Here is a 20106-nt window from a genome sequence, read left to right as displayed (position 1 = left end):
TCCAGCGCACCATAAAGGCTGATTTATGGTTCCGCGTTACACCGACGCAGAGCCTACGGCGTAGGGTTACCTCATCACCGGAGGAAAACTGCTAAAAAGACCCGCGGCCACTGACTGGACTTAAGATAAGGGGACACTGCTGCTTGCATGCCTTTATTTTTATGATTGTTTGCGGTGGACTACTTCGCCGTGCTGCTTTTCCGTGCATGCTTCGCCTGTCGCACCCGGCTTAACTCTCCGATGCCGCTGTTAGAAGTCCGGTTCGGTGTGCACACGGACTTCATCCCCGGGCTTCATCCCCGGGCTGTAGTCGCCCTGTCTGGGCTGTGTGTGTGGGTGTTTGTGGTCGGTGTGCGCGCATGTGTGTGGAGACGGCAGAAGTGTGTAGCAGTTGGTTGGAGGAGGAGGTTGGGAGGAGGAGCGGAGCAATGATTGACAGGAAAGGGGGAAAAGGAAGCGTTTTTCACGGCGCAAAAAAACACCGTCATAAAAAGCCAGGAATGGAGTACTAGAGTGAAGTTTTTCTTGTTACACCCTTTTAGACACATTTGAGGGATGTTGGCCAAGACTTTTAATAGTGTTAAAAGCATTTTAAAAATTATGTCACAATACCTTTAACGTAAATAAATTAAATAAAAATGTATTTTTTTTAAACTCAGAGAGAAAGAGTGTTTTTGTGTTTGAGAAGACAAGGATAGTCTCATTCAGTACTCCTTTTACTTGCTTTAAAAATAAATGTCTTTATACTTCACCTGAAACTTCCACAACAATATTAATTTCAAAAGATTTGATACAGTACTTAAAAAAAGGGCACAAAACCAACTTACCTTCTTGTCCTGCTTATGTTTTCAATAAAACATATACAACGTGGGTTTGGCGAGCTCAGCCGTTTAAATGCCCTTATTTATACAGAATTTAGTACATTTTTTCGAGTTGTTTATGCTTCGAGCTCCTTGTCTGTCTTTGCTTTGATTGTTAATATTATTATTAAATGCATGCCTTGTCAAAAGTTTTTAATTTCTCAATACAACCTTGTGTTACTGCTGCAGATGACAATACACTTCTTGAACATGTTTGTAAACTGCATCCAGAATAAATAACCTTTCCTTAAATCCCCTCTTCATTGTCACAGCCGACAAAAACATCCAAACTAGATCTTAGTGTACCCATTACATTTGATTAAAACCTATTAACTGGATTATTCTCTTGGCTCCGCCGGCAGGCTGCAGGAGAGCGGTCAGACAGCGACATCAAGTGGCAGGCAAGTGACATTATATCAACCAAAAAAAACGTCTTCCCTTTTATTTCAGTTTAAGACAAAAGATAATCAAAATATGTATTCAGCAACGCTATCACTCACATGCACTTAATTTAAATACAGAGGCTCTAAGCAGAACTAAAAAACCCCAGAGCGTCTTCATGTGGCGGCCGATTCGGGGAAATGTCGCCCTCTGCTGGACGAATAATTGCACCGCAACAACAAACGGAGGAGGAAGGTTGGACCTCCTGAGGAGGAAAGCGCATTCTAGAATACTTATCTAGAATTCTAGATAAAACCATAATATGGTTTATACCTTAATATGGTTTATATTAAATGTCTTTCTCGTTCAGATACGTGGACCCGGAGAACAACTAGACAATGTACCTGCCAAGAATCTGTCCTCTCTGGATACTTAAAGCCCCAAAAATAAAGCAGCTCCACCTTCCACTGAGTCATTCTGGTCATTTGGTTTTGTCGCCTTCCTAACCTTTGTGTTTTGGCTTCTTACTCCAGTTATTGTTGGCATTTATTTATAATTAAACGTATTCCCTGAGGTTTTTTTTTTCAATTGGATCTTATCTGTTCCAGTCATATAATTAACAATCATTTCAAGTGGATAATCAAACTATATATGTATAATTTAACAAGAAACGAGGCAAAGCTTCAAAGTTGCAAGAGAAATAAGCCACATTTATTCATATAAAAAGACAAACTATACACAAATGCTAAACAAATATATACATTTATGTACAAAAAACAAACAATATACAAATTATTAAAAAAACAATATACATCTATATACAAAACCTCCTCATTTCTTTTGTCTTTTTATCTCCTCCTTCCCCTCCTTCTTGGTGTTTGCTAATAAAGTTTTTTTATTAGCAACATTTGCTAATAAAGTTTGTTTTTTTTAAAGGTCACGTGGTTCCGGGCTGCGTCCTCACAGGTTTGCAGCAGACGCACTTTTTAGATTGAAGATCTGCAGGACAAAGAACGAACCGAGAACGAAGCAGAACCAGGACTCGGAGATGGACCGGGGTCAGAACCAGGTTAGGACTGGACTCTACTGCTTACGCAACCGCACCCTGCGTTCATTTGATTTGGAAAGCCAGAAGAGCCAAAAAGTAGACATAAAATGAACGCCCTGCCCAACGAAACGTCGCAAAAAAACACAATTATGAGCACAAAACCCGCCGTAAAAAGCGGCGTTTTCTGCGGTCCTTAAATGCCGAAAAAGCGGCGTTCATGAACGCGCGTAAAACACGGTGTAAAAACTGCGTTTTGTACAACTATGACGCACATTAAATACGCCGTTTTCATTCAATCTTAAGATTTCCCCCCCCTCTGAATTCTCCAGCCACTAAAAGTGAACTGTTAGGAGCCAATGAGAAAGGAATCAGAGCAGACCACATCAATGTCTGTGTACTTAGGTTAACGTTGCTGCAATTTAAGAGGGGCACCACGTTGACTTGAAATGTGAACATTGTAATGTTAACTGAATATTATATTGTTGTGTACATCTTATGTATTGCTATCAAGCTAAATCAAAAGCTATTGATGACAAACAGATGTTACTTTGTCAAATTGTGGTCAAGTATTGGGACGCCTGGTTGGTTAAGGGAGAGATACGGCGGTACAGAACTCTGCCCTGTCAGTTCAGTAACCTGGTGATGACTGTGAGGGACACTTATCACACCTGGCAACCAGGTATCTGTGTGTCCAAGCTTCACTTATCACACCTGGCAACCAGGTATCTGTCTGTCCAAGCGTCATCCCCACCGTCAGAGCGTAGTTTTCTACTGCTGGGGAACCATCCGCTGGAACGGGCTTGTCTGTCACCAGACATGTTGATTTTCCTAAAAAAATAACTGCTAAGTGAGATGTGGGATTTCAAGCTGTGCAGTATGCAGAACGGCAGTGTGCCATAAACAATACTTATGTATTAAATTATTTTTTACATTACAGGTTGCTAATTTTTTTGATCGCACTATAAATTATTTATTGATGTTGGTTTGCAAGTGTTTGTTTCCACTGAAATTATTTGTTTGAAACTTCTTAGAGTCAAATGAACAAATCTGAAAAATCGGAGATGGACCGGGGTCAGAACCAGGACTCTGAGATGGACCGGGGTCAGAACCAGGACTCGGAGATGGACCGGAGTCAGAACCAGGACTCGGAGATGGACCGGGGTCAGAACCAGGACTCGGAGATGGACCGGGGTCAGAACCAGGACTCGGAGATGGACCGGGGTCAGAACCAGGACTCGTCCAGCATCAGGACCAAAGCGGGATCTTCCTCTGCTGGTCTGCAGGTCAGTGTTCAGGTCCAGGTTCTCGGTCTTTCTGTCTGCTGATGATGATCCAAACACTTTATTTTATTATGTGTCCGTAACTTTGAACGGAACCGCAGAAAACACAAACACGTGATCTTCCTCGGAGACTTTTAAACGTGTTTACGTCTGAATATGTGAATGTGGCGGCGACACGGACGCAGCAGGCTGGAGATTGTGGTTGTTTTGGTGGAGTTTTATTGTGATGTTGAAACACATTATCTAAAGTTAAAACACATAATCTAAAGTTAAAACACATAATCTAAAGTTAAAACACATAATCTAAAGTTAAAACACATAATCTAAAGTAGGGATGCTGCGATCCGATCCGCGGATCGAAAATATGCTGCGATCCAGTTCAAGGAAGGACCGTGCATTTCTTCTGAAGGTGTCGTTGCTTCAGGTGCATTGCTTGGAAGATCGGAAACCATAAACGGAACAGAATAAAAATGTATTACTAATAGAGTTAGTGTTACCTAACGAGTGGCTCCGTTAAAGAGCATATTGCAGGTTAGGGTTTTTTCAAAAATTATACCTGACCTTATGTGAAAATGACTATTTGAGAAGTTAATGTAGGATTTAATATGTTTTACAAGACATAAGGGCACGTATTCAGAGGAAAAAGTGGCTGATTTTAGCAAAGCTCCTAAAAACGCTTTTTTTTTTCGAACACCGCGTCATATGACGCAGCAGCAGGGAGACGTCTCCACAGCTGCCCCATCTGACTGCCCAGACCCCGTACACACGTAGCCAGGTATCTGCTAATGTATATATGATATTTTCCTACGTTTGGACCTGTCATCCACATGAAAACGCAAATAAACAAATGTTTAAAAAAATCCGGGCAAAGTGAAGATTTTAGAAAACTCCGTTTATGTAGATGCGTGTAGACAGAGACAACCGGAGTTTTGCGTTTTCGAACGTCACATTATGCTCCAAAAACAACAACAAATCTGCTCTGAGTCTGACGTCTAACGTGCGACCTTTGTTTACTACAGAACTACAGATGATCCACCATCTGTTCTCCAAGCTATTTATTAAATAAATGGTCTCTGCTCTTGACCACCGTTTACTGCGTTACACCGACGCAGAGCCTACGCTGTAGGGTACGCGGCGACGCGCAGCCCTACGGCGTACCCTACGCCGTAAGGCTGCGTCGATTAACGCGGCAGCTCCGTGGTGGGACACGGGGGGACTCGGGCTTGTTACCGAGAAGGAGACGCGGATCCCGGGGTAGCTGCGCTGCGGAGGCGGCCCGGAGGCCGGAAGACCAGATGATCTACAGGTTTGGAATGCTTATGAATGTGGTCGAAAACGCAGATCTTCGGTTATGTGTGGAAGGTTTTTTTTTTTTTAACAACGATGTAATGTGGATACAAATTATTTTATAAACGAAGGGGGGGAAATATTCGGTTTTAAAAATACCCGGCTATTTCGGATGCATTTAATCAGAAAAAAGAGAAGATAATACGCTTGTTTTCTGTTTAGAAAGTACAAACCTAGACAGATTACAAGTACTCACCCATCTTTTAGGAGTTATTTTCGGAGTTTCTTTCAGGAGCACACGGGCGGGTGCTGCGGTGAATAAAGGCTGATTTATGGTTCCGCGTAAATCGACGACGTAGGTTACGCGGTGCACGCAGCGTTCGGTGCGTCGCCGCGTACCCTACAGCGTAGGGTCTGCGTTGGTGTAACGCAGACCCATAAATCAGCCTTTTAAAAAGCGAGTTTCAGCTGTCAATCAAAAGAACGTGGGGGCCCTAACGGGTTCGTAATACACATTGATTCACAGGGGTCTCCAACCTGCAATATGCTCTTTAAGTAACACTCGAGCCACCGGAGCCACTCACCGGTCCGGTCCGGTGAGTGGCCCCCGGTGCTCCGGAGCTAATCTAAATACTTAGCCCATGCAAAGATAATACTTGTAGACAAATATAAATAACATAAAAAATTTACGTCACCGCTGACTCGTGTGCAGGTGCCGGGTCCGTACTGTTGGTACTGATCCTTTTATGAGGCTAAGTGTCGATGCAAAACCTAATTTTTAGGGCCAATCCCAATACACCCCCTACTCACTACCACTAGCCCTAAAAATTAAGCCACAGGTGTAGGGCCCTTGTAATCTTCCCTAGGGATTGGGACACCACTTGCTACGTCACTGCGTGATTTACGTTCGGGTACGTAAGCGACTGCGTAGTTACGTTTGCACATACGTCACACCATATCAGGAAGCCCAGAGCTAAAAGCAAGTTTTAATTTCCGATGTAGTGCTGTTAATATGCCACTTAAGTTTTAATATTTTTCAGGCATAAAAGTAACTGTTAAGATCCCCAACCTGGGCTCAATTTATCCAAATAACGCCTGTTAAGAAATTTGATCCGATGTTTTCGGGGGATATCTAGGGCCGCCTGCTCGGTAGCTGATTTATGGTTCCGTACGGCACGCGTCGCCGCGTAACCTACGCCGTAGGCTCTGCGTTGGTGTAACGCGGAACCATAAATCAGCCTTTATTCTGGCGAGATCTGAAAAAAACGGGCAAGCGAGTGATTATATACATTCACTGAGTGAATATTATGAAAGTAAAATATATATTTCTCGCTAAAAAATGTAATCAAAGCGCATTTTTATGCAGAAACTAACTCAAAATATTGATTTTATTCACTAAAAAATAAGAAATGTCTGCCATGTTTTTTTCGTTTGATTCAGTCTGCAAATGACGACGTAAAGCATTCTGGGAAATTTATCTAGCCGTCGGACAGCTAGTGTGCATCTGAAAACCCTCGCTGTGAAGGGCTAGATTCATATCCACTACCCCTCGTTTAGGCAACTACCCCTAGGTGAAAAGAGGAATTGGGACACCACTACCCTCACGGGAACGTGTAAAATGTAGGGGTAGTGCTGAAAAGTAGGGGTAGTGGGTGTATTGGGACTGGCCCTTAAGGCGGGAATATACTCTACGTTGGTGCCTGCGTACCCTGCGTACACGTCTGTTCGGCTCCCAGCGTACCTCGCGTACCACACGACGAGAGCCCGTCATACCGATGGTGACCAATAGGGGGCAGTAAGCAGAGCAACAGTTGGAAAAGATACTTATATTAAGTAGCAGAAGTAGTAGCAGTAGCAGTGGTAGCAGATTAGAAAAACGAACAAGTTTACAGGACAATATTGGATGATGTAGGAGATTATAACATCGTGTGAATGTGTATGAGTGTGTATGAATGTTTGGTGGTGGTCGGAGGGGCCGTTTGGCGCGATGTGGCACCCACGCTTCAGTCAGTCTGCAGGGCAGCTGAGCTGCGGCTACAGACGGTGCTATCACCGGGGAGAATGTGTATGAATGAATAATGATCTCTGTAAAGCTCTGGGTGCCTTGAAGGAGCTATATAAAACCACAGCATTATTATTATTATTATTACTCTTTATTAATTTGTATTACTTGTTTAAATAACTTTTTTACCCCCTTCCCTTTGTGTGTGTGTGTTGCTGCTACGTGAGTTTCCCCATTGAGGGAGTAATAAAGGACTATTTTATCTTATCTTATTATTATTGCTTATTATCAAAAATGGATAGTCTTTCCAGACTAATTTATCCTCCTTACCCATTCTCCTTACCCATCTCAACAAGAATGACGAAACAATAAATCCAGTTAATTTTAAGTTCATATGGAGAAATAGATGTCAATATATAAGAAAGATTGACATGGTAAAAAACTATGATGATGTTGAATGTGATCGATTTCAATATTATAAATGGTGTCTTGAAACTGAAATAGTTAAAATCTTTCCTTACAAATAGACATTCCATCTGATTTATTGTTCCTAATATGATTCCAAGTCATTAATTCATTAATTCATTAATTCATTAATTTGCAAGTGATTCAATAGTATTTTTATTGAAAAACAGAGTATTTAAAATAAAATAAGTCCCGTCAATTTACTCCCGTCAATTGACTCGGGGAGCCGGGAGGAAGCTTCCTCCCGGCTCCCGGCACCTAGGCTCGGCGTGTCCCTCCGCGATACTCCCGGGGACTCTAGTCCCGCAGCACCAGTGAGTATTTTCACCGGAGAGATTATAAAATACCGGACTTCGGCATATTTTACCGGACAAAGTCCGGCAATTACCGGACAACGGAAACCCTGAGGGGAAGTTAACCTGCATGGGGAACTTTCTCCAGGGGAGAGCAGCATAATCGTGCCAGCCGGGATCAGACCGGGAACAGCGATACTAGCGGCCAGAGCGAGAACTGCAGGTCGCGTACGCGTTCAGTGTCTTTTTGAGAACGTGCACCTCGACGCGTCAAATGAACGCAGGATACGCAGGATACGTGTGACGTGACGTCACACGTATCCTGCGTCGCGCGTATGCGTTCTGAACGGCGAGTATATACAGCCCTTTACTGTCCCTCGTTGTTGAAACAGCCAGCGATACACTTATACGCTTCTGAACAATGCCGGAAGCTCCGGCTGGCGGAGTTAGTTGTGGGCGTGGTTTCAGCAGCGGAGGCCGACCTATGGATTCTGCTCCTGTCGTTACGTAACGATGGGAGCAGAATCTGAACGGCTCGTAGAAGTCACATGACACTGGACGGCTCATCCGGGCGGCTGTACAGACACTGCAGAATTTGGTTGCTTTCCTCCTTCTCTGAGTTGGCAGGCTGAGGGGAGACCACTTTATATATGTTAAAGCAAGAAAAACCGTGTTTTTCATAATAGGTCCCCTTTAATAGTGTACGCAGCCGGCTCTTCTGCCGAGAGCGAAGCTTTGTGCCCTCCCCTGCTACACGTCATTCAGGCAGCCAATCAGCACAGAGCCTCATTATCATAGACTCCCCTCCCCCTCAGAATCCCTCATAGATAATGAGGCTAGAAGCGGTAAAAATAAATACATGGCACAGAGGCTGAATTTCTCATTTATGTAGAAATAACAAGCTTTTGATTGTTTTTAAGACATTCAAGGCCTGTTTAAAATATACATGAAATGCCATAATAGGTCACCTTTAAAGTTCAAATTAAGGCTCCCCATGTTCACATAGGACTTTGGCCCAACACCAGCAAGACCAACCAAACAGACAGTGGGCTGTCACGTTAGGTAGTACCCCTCGATAATGCTTCCCGAGTCCTTTTTCCTCCCCATAACTCAAGTTTGAAAAAAATACTTTTTGAACACCAAATTCAATTTTTATACAGAAAATAATTACAGTACATCCGTTACACCATATTTCACAGCCGCTTTGCAATTGTTTGAAGACTCTGCCTCATTTATCACCATCTGTTGGGACTCAGCCGGCTGGGCTTTCTTCCACGGTCTGGTCGCGCTGGGAGCGTGCAGCCCCCCCGGCCACGCGCCGCGCCGACATCATAACTTCTCCTCAGCTGCCGGTTTACCTGGCCGATCTCGGCCCACTTTTCTCAAGATTGTTGCAACATTTCTCCATTTTCCATCTAGCGTTGTGGATGGGTATAATGTCTAGACCCCGAATGTAAGACGACCCCCACTTTTTCGGTCTTATTTCAATGCAAAAAACACTGTCTTATATTCGGGCCAATACAGTAACATATCGCAGCTCGAGTGCGTCGAGAAGACAGCAAAACCCTTCATCTTCTCCAACTGACAGTGGCTTGTCATCCAGCGCTATATAACGGGTTAGAGCAGGGGTGGGCAATCCTGGTCCTCGAGGGCTGGTGTCCCTGCAGGTTTTAGATGTTTCCCTGCTTCATTGCACCATGATACAAGTGACAAGTGACTGAATTGTGCAGCCTTGGATGACAAGCTGATGACGATGATTAATTAGAATCGGGTGTGTTAAAGCAGGGAAACATCTAAAACATGCAGGACACCGGCCCTCGAGGACCAGGATTGCCCACCCCTGGGTTAGAGCCATTGTCTGTTGCTTTTGCAGAACCTGAGCTAATGTTGGCTGTTGTGGTCTTGCAGTAGCATTAGCAAACTCTGTATACTCAGCTTTATGATGCGTCTTGAGATGTTTTATCAAGTTGCTGGTATTAAACAACGTATTCTCCTTTCCTCCTCTTGACACCTTAGCAGCACGTAGCTTCAGTCTGCCTTGCTTCTGTCGTCGTCCCTTGTTTAGAAACATGTCCACACTGCTGACGTCCCGCTTGCATTAATTGTTGCCATCTTGCCAGAAACGGCACTGCCAGTCTCACTCACAGGTATCACTCTCTTCTCATCGCCACGCTGACTGCAGCTCAACATCTCCCCCTAGAGGTGCTAATCAATAATTACAACAACAATGAAGTGGTATCGGTGGGTGGTATCAGAATTTTTGCGAGTACAAGTACATGAGAGTAGTATCGGTATTGGGGCATCCCTAGTTTGAAAGGCTTCTGTGTTACTTTTTTTAATTGACAATTTTGAGAGATCTAGCTATGGGATTTCTGTGTTTAGAAAACTGTAGTTATTTGCACTTTTTAGAAATTTATTTAGTTAGTATGGACTTGTAACATACAGATTATTAAACATTGGCTTATATGGGTTTGTTTTGATGCATAGCAAATAAAAAATACTCTATAGTAGGTCAGACAGAGATTTAAAAAAACATTTTTTTTTTCTCCTTGCCCTGTTGTTGCAATTTTCCAAGGTTTTTGGCAAACTTCACCCCAAAAGGTTCCTCATGACTTCCTTCAGTGTTTTTTTTTTTTTAAGCTTGCAGTGACGGTCCAAAGTTTGAAGAAATAGTTCTAGACTTTAAAAAAGAGAACAAATATTATATATATATATATATATATATATATATATATATATATATATATATATGTATATGTATGTATGTGTATATATATGTATGTATTTGTGTGTGTGTATATATATATATATATATATATATATATATTATATATAGACCCTCCAGGAATCCGCGATTCTGTGATCGCGGAAATTTACGCGGATTTCACGGCTGTCCGTGGATTTACAGACCTTCCGTGGATTTCAATGTCTGGTGCAGAAAAATCACTTTTACTGGGGTTAATATTTCCCGCGATGATCGCATATGTCCGCGCTGAATATGCGAATTATGCGGGGCTCGCTTGATTTCACTGCATCATCACCGCACATTTTCGCATAAAGTTTGGAAAAAGGGGGGTGTGTTGTGAGTGACATGTCGGGACGCCCGGTCGCGACGTGTGGGACCCGCCCGGGGACCTCCGCACCCCTCGCAGAAACCGCCACCCCCCATACAGCAGCTCTCACCCGCGGGGGTGAGAGGAAAAAGAAAGTGCCGTCTCCGTCCAGCCCCCCGCTTGCGCGGTGGTCCCGGCTGCCGGTGGACTCAGGATCCGCGCTGACCGCGTACCACTGCGCCTGCGAGGGCCGGCGGAGGCGGACTCACGTTCCCATCCACTTGGGGATCTTGGCGGCGGACACGTGGGGTGACGGAGCTCTGTCTCGTCCCCCTCGTCGCGCCGGTGCGCCCGGCAATCACCCGAGCACTGAGCCGCGGGCTGGAGGGAGAGAGACGGCCGGCCTCCGGGCCGCCACCGCCCCTCTCCTCTCCACCTGCGCTCTCCTTTTTTTTTCTCCTACGACCTCAGATCAGAGGAGACAGCCTGCTGAATTTAAGAGGGAAGAGCTCAGCGCCGAATCCGCAACTTCCTGCATATTTCGCATATTTTGCAACTTCCCGCATATTCCGCAACTTCCAGCATATTCCGCAATTTCACCGCATAAAAGCACATAAAAAATCTGCACATTTAATCGCATAATCAATGATTTTAGCCCACAGAATCAAGGATTTTAGCCTGCAGAATCAAGGATTTTAGCCCGCAGAATCAAGGATTTTAGCCCGCAGAATCAGGGGTTTTTTGCCTGCGTTTTTTTTTTTCTGGAGGGTCTATATATATATATATATATATATATATATATATATATATATATATATATATATATATATAACAACACCTTACAAACCATTAAACTGGTCAACAATAAATCTATACGAGGACTCAGAAACTGTATAACTGCACTGCAATTTCCAACTGGCCAGCAAGAACTCGCTTGGTGATTTGTATGGATGAAGAGGTCCCACACCGGCAAAAAATGTTGGAATCGTGGACAGTAACAGAGTAAATTTACTTGAGTACTGTACTTAAGTACATATCCAGAGGATTTGTACTTTACTTGAGTATTAGATTTCTTTGGTACTTATTACTCTTACTTGAATACATTTCCAAGACAAATATTTTTACTTTTACTCAAGTAAATTTCTAGGAAGGCTGAAAAGTACTTGTTACTTTCAGGTCTGCTCTTTTTTCTTCTTCCCTAAAATCCGATTGGACACAAGCTGTTTTTGTCAAAGGAGGAGACCTATCACAGTGCACGCTCTCAGACAGACATTGGGAGACAGCCAAGACAGACATGGGGAGACAGTTTGTTATGCTCTATATTGCTATATTGTACTGGTACATGTCCTTCCTGTAAAGTTAAGTGACTTCAACATTGAGTTATTGAAAGCAGAGATGTAGTTTTTTGTAAAGCAGTGGTCTTTGAGGGGGATCCAGACTTAGTTGGATGGTGCAGGTTCATTTGGTTTCAGTTCATGATTGTTAATAAACTCTGCATCATCTGCTGTCCTCTTATGATCCCATTCATTTGATTTGTTTTTGGTGTTTCTGCAGGTTTTATATAACATTGTGGTTCTAAAAGCAGCACATCAGTGCAGCTGGTTTCAAAGAGTTAATTCTCAGAAACAAGAGTTAAAAGATCCTTAAATTAATTTAGAAAAAATATAGTAATTTACTGATGTGGAAAATAAGAAATTTACTCTTACTCTTACTTTTACTTAAAGTAAATTTAAAAGCATTTACTTTTGGATACTTAAGTACCTTTAAAAGCAAGTACTTTTCTACTCTTACTCGAGTAATATTTGGACTGAGCTACTTTTACTTGTAACGGAGTAAATTTTGACCAGTAGTATTTGTACTCTTACTCAAGTACTGGGGTCGAGTACTCTGTCCACCTCTGATCGTGGAATTGCCTAAGAATAATGCATGTTGTTCATTTCTACAGGAGAATATTTATTTTATTAATATTTAAATTTTATATTGGTGATGCTAATCGAACTTTTGTTGTCTCTTTTTTCCCAAATGAGAATTGATAAGGGAATCAATAAAGAACCGAATCGTAAGCAGAATGAAAAATGGTTGGAAGATCTTATCAATACCCATCCCTAATAATGTAATATTTTGATGGTTTTCGTGTTAACTTCTGGAAAAAATTGTTTTCGAACAAATACAATATTACTTCTCTGTTAACAATCTGACAAGTGATGACCAGCACACTTACAAAGTCAAAGTCAAAGTAGCTTTGTCGATTCTTGATATGTCAAGACATACAGGAAATCGAGAGGACGTTTCCCACTTCCCACAGTGAAACATATAAACATATAAAGTGCGCAGGCACAACAGATAGACAGACATTCTTAAAAAGTTTCAAATAAAATAAATACAACACAACACAACATTTACTAGTACTAGTACCACTTACAGAGTGGGTCACTCAACAGCTACAACACTATCACAAATGACAGATGACTGGTTGAAAGAAAATGATAAAAAGAACATGGTGGGAGCAGTATTATTAGACTTTAGTGCTGCATTTGATTTGGTGGACCACAAAATACTATTAAATAAACTGAGGTAATATGGCTTTACTCAAAGTGCTCTATCATGGATAGAAAGTTTTCTGACGAACAGAACTCAGAGTTTATTTTAATGGTATCTTTTCTGAGGCTCGAAAGGTTGAAAGTGGAATCCCACAAGGAAGTTCGCTTGGTCCATTGTTGTTCTCTATTTTTACCAATGATTTTCCATCTGCTCTTAAAAAAGCACGTCTGTCTATGTATTCTGATGACAGAACAATATACATTAATGCACCCACAGTTGACAAGCTCACGAAAACTCTTAATGAAGAATTGCAAATAGTACTAGACTGGGTAACCAACAACAAATTAGTCTTAAATATACCAAAAACTAAAAGCATGGTATTGGGTACAAATTATGCATTGAGATATAAGCCACAGCTGAACCTGATTTTAAACACTATAGATGTTTAACAGGGGGAAGAAACAAAGCTGTTGGGTGTTATTGTAGATTGTAATCTGTCATGGACGAGACACATTGATGCTGTTGTTGGGAAGATGGGAAGGAACATATCTGTTATTAAAAGGTGCTCAGCTTTTTTGACACCACAGCTGACCAAGCAAGTTTTTCAAACTCTAGTATTGTCAAACTTAGACTACTGCTCAGTGGTCTGGTCAGGTGCGAACAAGGAGATAGGAAAGCTGCAGCTAGCTCAGAATAGAGCAGCTCGGCTGGCTCTTCCATGCACACTAAAGTCTAATGTAAATAAAATGCATGTCAAGCTCTCCTGGATGAAAGTCACAGAGAGGCTGAAGGCATCACTACCCAACTGACACGTAGCTCTGACATACATACATACATACATACATACCACACGAGGCCACCAGAGGTCGCTATATAGTTCCTAAAGCTAGAACACAATCAATGCAAAGAACAGTTATATATCGAGCCATGATAGAATGGAACACGCTTCCAGGACAGATTACTAAAGAAAAAAGAAAAGCACGCTTTAAAAGACAACTGAAACAACGTCAAATAGCCCTACGCCTGTAAACAATTCTGCACATGTAGATATACACATAGGATACAATCACATGCACACACACATACACACACTTATTATGTTTATTTATTTTATTATTAAGGCCCGAGCACTTGCAGTGCGAAGGCCCTATTGTATCTGTAGGAATTTTCTGTCTGTCTGTCTGTCCGTCTGTCCGTCTGTCCGTCTGTCCGTCCGTCCGTCCGTCCGTCCGTCCGACGGACGAATAAACGTGCCCAAAAAGTCACCAAATTTTGCATGCAAGTCAGGCCTGGCGAGAAATTTGATATTTAATGATGGTTTACATTAATGGGCGTGGCAAAATGGCTCAACAGCGCCCCCCGGGAAAACTTTGTGCCTCAAGCCCCACAATACGGTTTGACGTACATGCACGAAAATCGCTACACACCTGTATCAGTACACAACTTAAAGAAAAGTCTCTTGGCGACATCGCTGAAACCGAACAGGAAGTCGGCCATTTTGAATTAATCGTGTCACTTTGGCGCAATTTATGCCATTCCTTCGGCAGTTAATACGGCCCAAACCGTAACGTGCCCCCAAGTGTGTTATACATCAAAATGTGCATCTCCAGCCTGCGACAACACGCATTACTTTTCTCTTTCAAAAGCTTTACCGTGGCGACGCTAGACGCCAAAAAGCGCGCCCACCCTTCATCTGGTTGGTTCAGACAGAAAAAACTTTGCGCCTCAAGCCCCATAATACGCTTTGACGTACATGAACGAAAATCGGTACACGCCTGTATCATGTCGCAACTTAAAGAAAAGTCTCTTGGCGCCATCGCTGAAACCGAACAGGAAGTCGACCATTTTGAACATTCTGAATTAATCGCGTAATTTTGGAGCAATATGAGCCATTCCTTTGAGAATTAATACGGCCCGAACCGTAACGTGCACCCAGGTGTGTTATACATCAAAATGTGCGTTTCTATCCTGCGACCACACGCATTACTTTTCTCTTTCAAAAGTGTTACCGTGGCGACACTAGATGCCAAAAAGCGCGCCCCCCTTCATCTGATCGGTCCATATTTGATAGTTCCCCAAAAGTCACCATATTTTGCATGCAAGGCAGGCCTGGCGAAAAATGTGATATTTCATCGTTTGTATTAATGGGCGTGGCAAAATGGCTCAACAGTGCCCCCCGGAAAACTTTTTGCCTCGAGCCCCACAATACGGTTTGACATACATGCACGAAAATCGCTACACACCTGTATCATGTCGCAACTTAAAGAAAAGTCTCTTGGCGCCATGGCCGAAACCGAACAGGAAGTCGGCCATTTTGAATTGATTGTGTAATTTTGGCGCAATTTATGCCATTCCTTCGGCAATTAATACGGCCCGAACCGTAACGTGCACCCAGGTGTGTTATACATCAAAATGTGCGTCTTCATCTTGCGACTACCCGCATTACTTTTCTCTTTCAAAAGTGTTACTGTGACGACGCTATACGCCAAAAAGCGCGCCTTCCCTTCATCTGATTGGTCCATATTTGATAGTTCTCCAAAAGACACCAAATTTTGCATGCAAGCCAGGCCTGGCGATAAATTTGATATTTCATGGTTTGCATTAATGGGCGTGGCCGTCGGCTCAACAGCGCCCCCTAGAATACTTTTCTCTGCCATAACATTTGAAAGGTTTGACATAAAGAGTCGTGGGTGGTGTCATGGGACTCAGTATTGAGTCCTTGACCATTAATTGGTGAAAATTAGCCCCGCCCCTTCTTCTGATTGGTTGTCCCTATTTTCTGCTATAACTTTTTAATGGTTTGACATAGAGAGTTGTGGGTGGTGTCATCAGATGCTGTATTGTGTCCTTGACCTTCTTTGGCCTGAATTAGCCCCGCCCCTTCTTCTGATTGGTTGTCCCTATTTTCTGCCATAACTTTTGGATGGTTTGACAAAGAGAGTCGTGGGTGGTGTCATTTCTGATATGCTTATGGGGGGCGGTGGCCGTGAGTGCGAGGGCCCGTTCATCGCTGCTTGCAGCTTTAATTATTATTACTTTTTCAATCGAATTTTTTTTTTTTTATTATTTATTTATTAACATACAGTGCAAACAACGACAAAAGACGACAACAGTTTGTGTGTGTGTGTGTGTGTGTGTGCGTGCGTGTAAATAAGATGATGAAAGTAGATACATAAATTAAGAATATTAGTTTGAGAGTAAATAAGCAAACAAATAATCATCATATAGAGTGGTGTAGCATGATATAATATAAATATAGCATAATAATATAGTAATATCCTAATATAACATAATTTTTATAAAATATTGTAACATATTACCAAATGATATCACCATACTATAATATATAACAATACTATAGTTTAACATCCCATGAGATTTCATGACTTAATATAATAATACACTATGAAACAATATATCATGATAATGCCAGGAATAATTATTAGTTATAATTGGTAATTTATGTATTGCAATCATTTTGTTATTGAGTTTTTCTTGCATTATTACTGTTAATCTTGTTTTATTTTACTGTTATGTGTACTTAAGCAGGGAATATCAGTATGGATCATATTGTTTCTGTGCTTGTAAATGTTTATTGTTATGTCTGTCTGTTATGGGTGGACCCCAGGAAGAGTAGCTGATGTACTGCATCAGCTCATGGGGATCCTAATAAATTCATAAATTAGTAGCTTTAACCATTTTCACTTTTGATTTCACATACTGAGATATTTCATCTGAAGGTTTCTGGCTGTCAAGAACAGCAATTTATAGAAACTGAAAAGCTTTTGAGAGTCAGCCAACAAGATGATTTAATCCTTCTTCTCTGTCCTTACAGAAACATAAAGGCAAAGGGAGACTCACAAGTTATCACTGTGATCACTGCAAGAAAGTCCTCACCACTTCATCAGGTCTGAGAATACATAAGAGGATTCACACTGGAGATAAACCGTTCACTTGTGATCAGTGTGGAGCTGCTTTTACCACATTAGGTAATCTACGGACTCACCAACGTATTCACACTGGAGATAAACTGTTCACTTGTGATCAGTGTGGAGCAGCTTTTACCAGACGAGATGGTCTAATCATTCACCAACGTCTTCACACTGGAGATAAACCGTTCAGTTGTGATCAGTGTGGAGCAGCTTTTACCACATCAAGTAATCTAAAGAAACACCAACGTATTCACACTGGAGATAAACCGTTCAGATGTGATCAGTGTGGAGCAGCTTTTACTGAGTCAGGTAGTTTAAGGAAGCACCAACGTATTCATACTGGTAATAAACCGTTCAGATGTGATCAGTGTGGAGCAGCTTTTACCCAACAAGGTCACCTAAAGACTCACCAACGTATTCACACTGGAGATAAACCGTTCACTTGTAATCAGTGTGGAGCAGCTTTTACCACATCAGGTAGTTTAAGGGATCACCAACGTATTCACACTGGAGATAAACCGTTCAGATGTGATCAGTGTGGAGCAGCTTTTTCCAGACGAAATACTCTAATGACTCACCAACGTATTCACACTGGAAATAAACCGTTCCGATGTGATCAGTGTGGAGCAGCTTTTACCACATCAAGTCACCTATCGAAACACCAACGTATTCACACTGGACATAAACCGTTCACTTGTGATCAGTGTGAGGCAGCTTTTACCACATCAGGTAGTTTAAGGAATCACCAACGTATTCACACTGGACATAAACCGTTCAGATGTGATCAGTGTGGAGCAGCTTTTACCAGACGAGATACTCTAATGGCTCACCAACGTATTCACACTGGACATAAACCGTTCAGATGTGATCAGTGTGGAGCAGCTTTTAATGAATCAAGTAACCTAAAGAGACACCAACGTACTCACACTGGAGATAAACCGTTCAGATGTGATCAGTGTGGAGCAGCTTTTAACAGATCAAGTAACCTAAAGAGACACCAACGTACTCACACGAGTGATAAACTCTAAAGATGTGATCAGTATGAAGTGTGAAATTGCAAAAAACACCTCAGCACAAAAAGCTAAATAATCAAACATCACACTGAAACTCGAAATACCAACATATGATGCCCCCTGGACACCTCCTGGGAGGGTGTTCCTGGCATGTCCCACCAGGAGAAGATCCAGGACACACCGGAGGGAATCTCTTTTGGCTGACCTGGGAACGTCTCAGGATCCCTCCAGAAGAGCTGGAGGAAATGTGTGCAGTCTGGGCATCTCTGCTCAGACTGCTGCCCCTGCTAACCAGTCCCACATCAAGTGGATGAAAATGGATGGATGGACAAAAGCCATATATCTGCAAAAAGCACACATTTATTGTTACACCATACTGAGATACAGAATGTATTCTAGCTATTGCATTAAATATTCCACAAATACTGCATTAGCGCATCTCTAACATCTGTGTTCCTCCTCTCCACCCCGAGCCACTGCCACCACTGGCTGAAGTGGTGCTGCTGCAGGAACATCCTATGATGTTTCATAAGTCTTTCCATGACTTTCACACAAATTATGCAGTGGACAGGAAATCATCACCATTAATTTCACCAGTCGGACATCACAGAAGGCAACCTGCTGAATTCCTCTTCCCCAACCAATCGTGCGCGGTTGACTTTGTGCTTAAACGCAGGCTGTTCTGCTGTCAGTTGTCCAGTGTCATGGAATGGTTTCAAGAGCCAGTCCTGCAAAGGATAAATAGTCTCCAAGAATGAAATACCCAGCAGTCACTGTATATTCCTGATGTGAGCAAGGAAGATATTTCTCCGACTGGCTAACTCCTGTGTATACTTCATTAGCACATCTCTAACATCTCTGCCTTCCTCCTCTACACCCCGAGCCACTGCCACCACTGGCTGAAGTGGTGCTGCTGCAGGAACATCCTATGATGTTTCATAAGTCTTTCCATGACTTTCACACAGATTATGCAGTGGACAGGAAATCATCATCATCATCACCATCACCACCACCATGCGTGCGTGCGTGCGTGCGTGCGTGCGTGCGTGCGTGCGTGCGTGCGTGCGTGCGCAATTAATCAACCGTTTGTCCATGAGAGCTGAACTTTCAGGATCGATTCCTCGAATGCTTTGCTATAGTTACATTTCTTGATATTTCTTGATATTTGGATGTTAAATCCACTGTTTTTGGCAATTTCTGTGGAACTGCAACAATCTCACACGTAAACGTATAAAGGTAGGTGCACAAAGATGTAACCTGTCAATCACAATGTCAGCCTTGATTCTGTTAGAGGAACCTGCTGATGCAGGATCAGGAGCGAGTCTTCAGGGACCATGTAGACCTGCTGGTCCAGGACTAAGACTGGACCATCACCTGGTTTAGGTACCAAGAGGATCCTTCTGGATCGTTGACCTGAACTGGACCAGCTGCTCCGGTTCACACCAACATGATGCTTTCAGCGGGAGCTGCTGACAGGTCGGACATCTCAGTCACCATGACGACCGTATGGGACGACTACTCGAGATAAAAGCAAGATCCTAAAATATCAATAACTGTGTCTGAACAAACATTAAAGAACCATTTCTCAAAAGTTGTCTTTTTAGAATAAAACTAACGTCACTGAAAAGCTGGTTGGTACGAACTGATGTGAATCAGCAATATATGACTAAAGTTTTTCTTGAAAGTTTGGGCTACTTTCAGAGTCTTATACCGAGTTGTCTGCAGGACTGTAGAAAGTGTTAGACCGGTCTCTCCTGTGGCTGCAACACTCCCGAGTTGAGGAATCCGATCGTGATGCTTCATGCTTTAAATATGAGTTTATGTTGTTCACACTGTTATACTTATGAAAGACGGGATCACGAACACCCACAATTGGAACTATGAGACTCAATACACGTGTAAATTGGGCTTAATCTGTTAGCATATCATATGCATGACAGTAAAACGGAAC

At 42.4% G+C, this 20106-nt stretch overlaps 1 protein-coding gene across 1 annotated transcript; it reads left to right on the top strand.

Annotated features, from left to right (window-relative positions):
- The first annotated feature begins 2206 nt into the window (after nucleotides 1–2206).
- On the top strand, nucleotides 2207–19769 carry LOC133441476 (zinc finger protein OZF-like). Its single transcript, XM_061718804.1, has 3 exons — nucleotides 2207–2310; nucleotides 3321–3572; nucleotides 17046–19769. The coding sequence occupies exons 1-3, from the start codon at nucleotides 2290–2292 to the stop codon at nucleotides 18168–18170; spliced, it is 1398 nt and encodes a 465-aa protein (XP_061574788.1). The 5' UTR covers nucleotides 2207–2289; the 3' UTR covers nucleotides 18171–19769.
- Nucleotides 19770–20106: the final 337 nt, after the last annotated feature.

The sequence above is a fragment of the Cololabis saira genome, chromosome 4 (genome assembly GCF_033807715.1).
Source record: "Cololabis saira isolate AMF1-May2022 chromosome 4, fColSai1.1, whole genome shotgun sequence".
NCBI lineage: Eukaryota > Metazoa > Chordata > Actinopteri > Beloniformes > Belonidae > Cololabis > Cololabis saira.
This window is presented reverse-complemented; position numbering and strand designations above follow the sequence as displayed.

Bases quoted from the DNA above. Each gene is read 5' to 3' on its own strand.
- LOC133441476 (XM_061718804.1), top strand. From the start codon at position 2,290: ATGGACCGGGGTCAGAACCAG. The intron at 2,311-3,320 runs GTTAGGACTGGA...GAAACTTCTTAG, and splicing joins TGGACCGGGGTCAGAACCAG to AGTCAAATGAACAAATCTGA. The intron at 3,573-17,045 runs GTCAGTGTTCAG...CTGTCCTTACAG, and splicing joins CTTCCTCTGCTGGTCTGCAG to AAACATAAAGGCAAAGGGAG.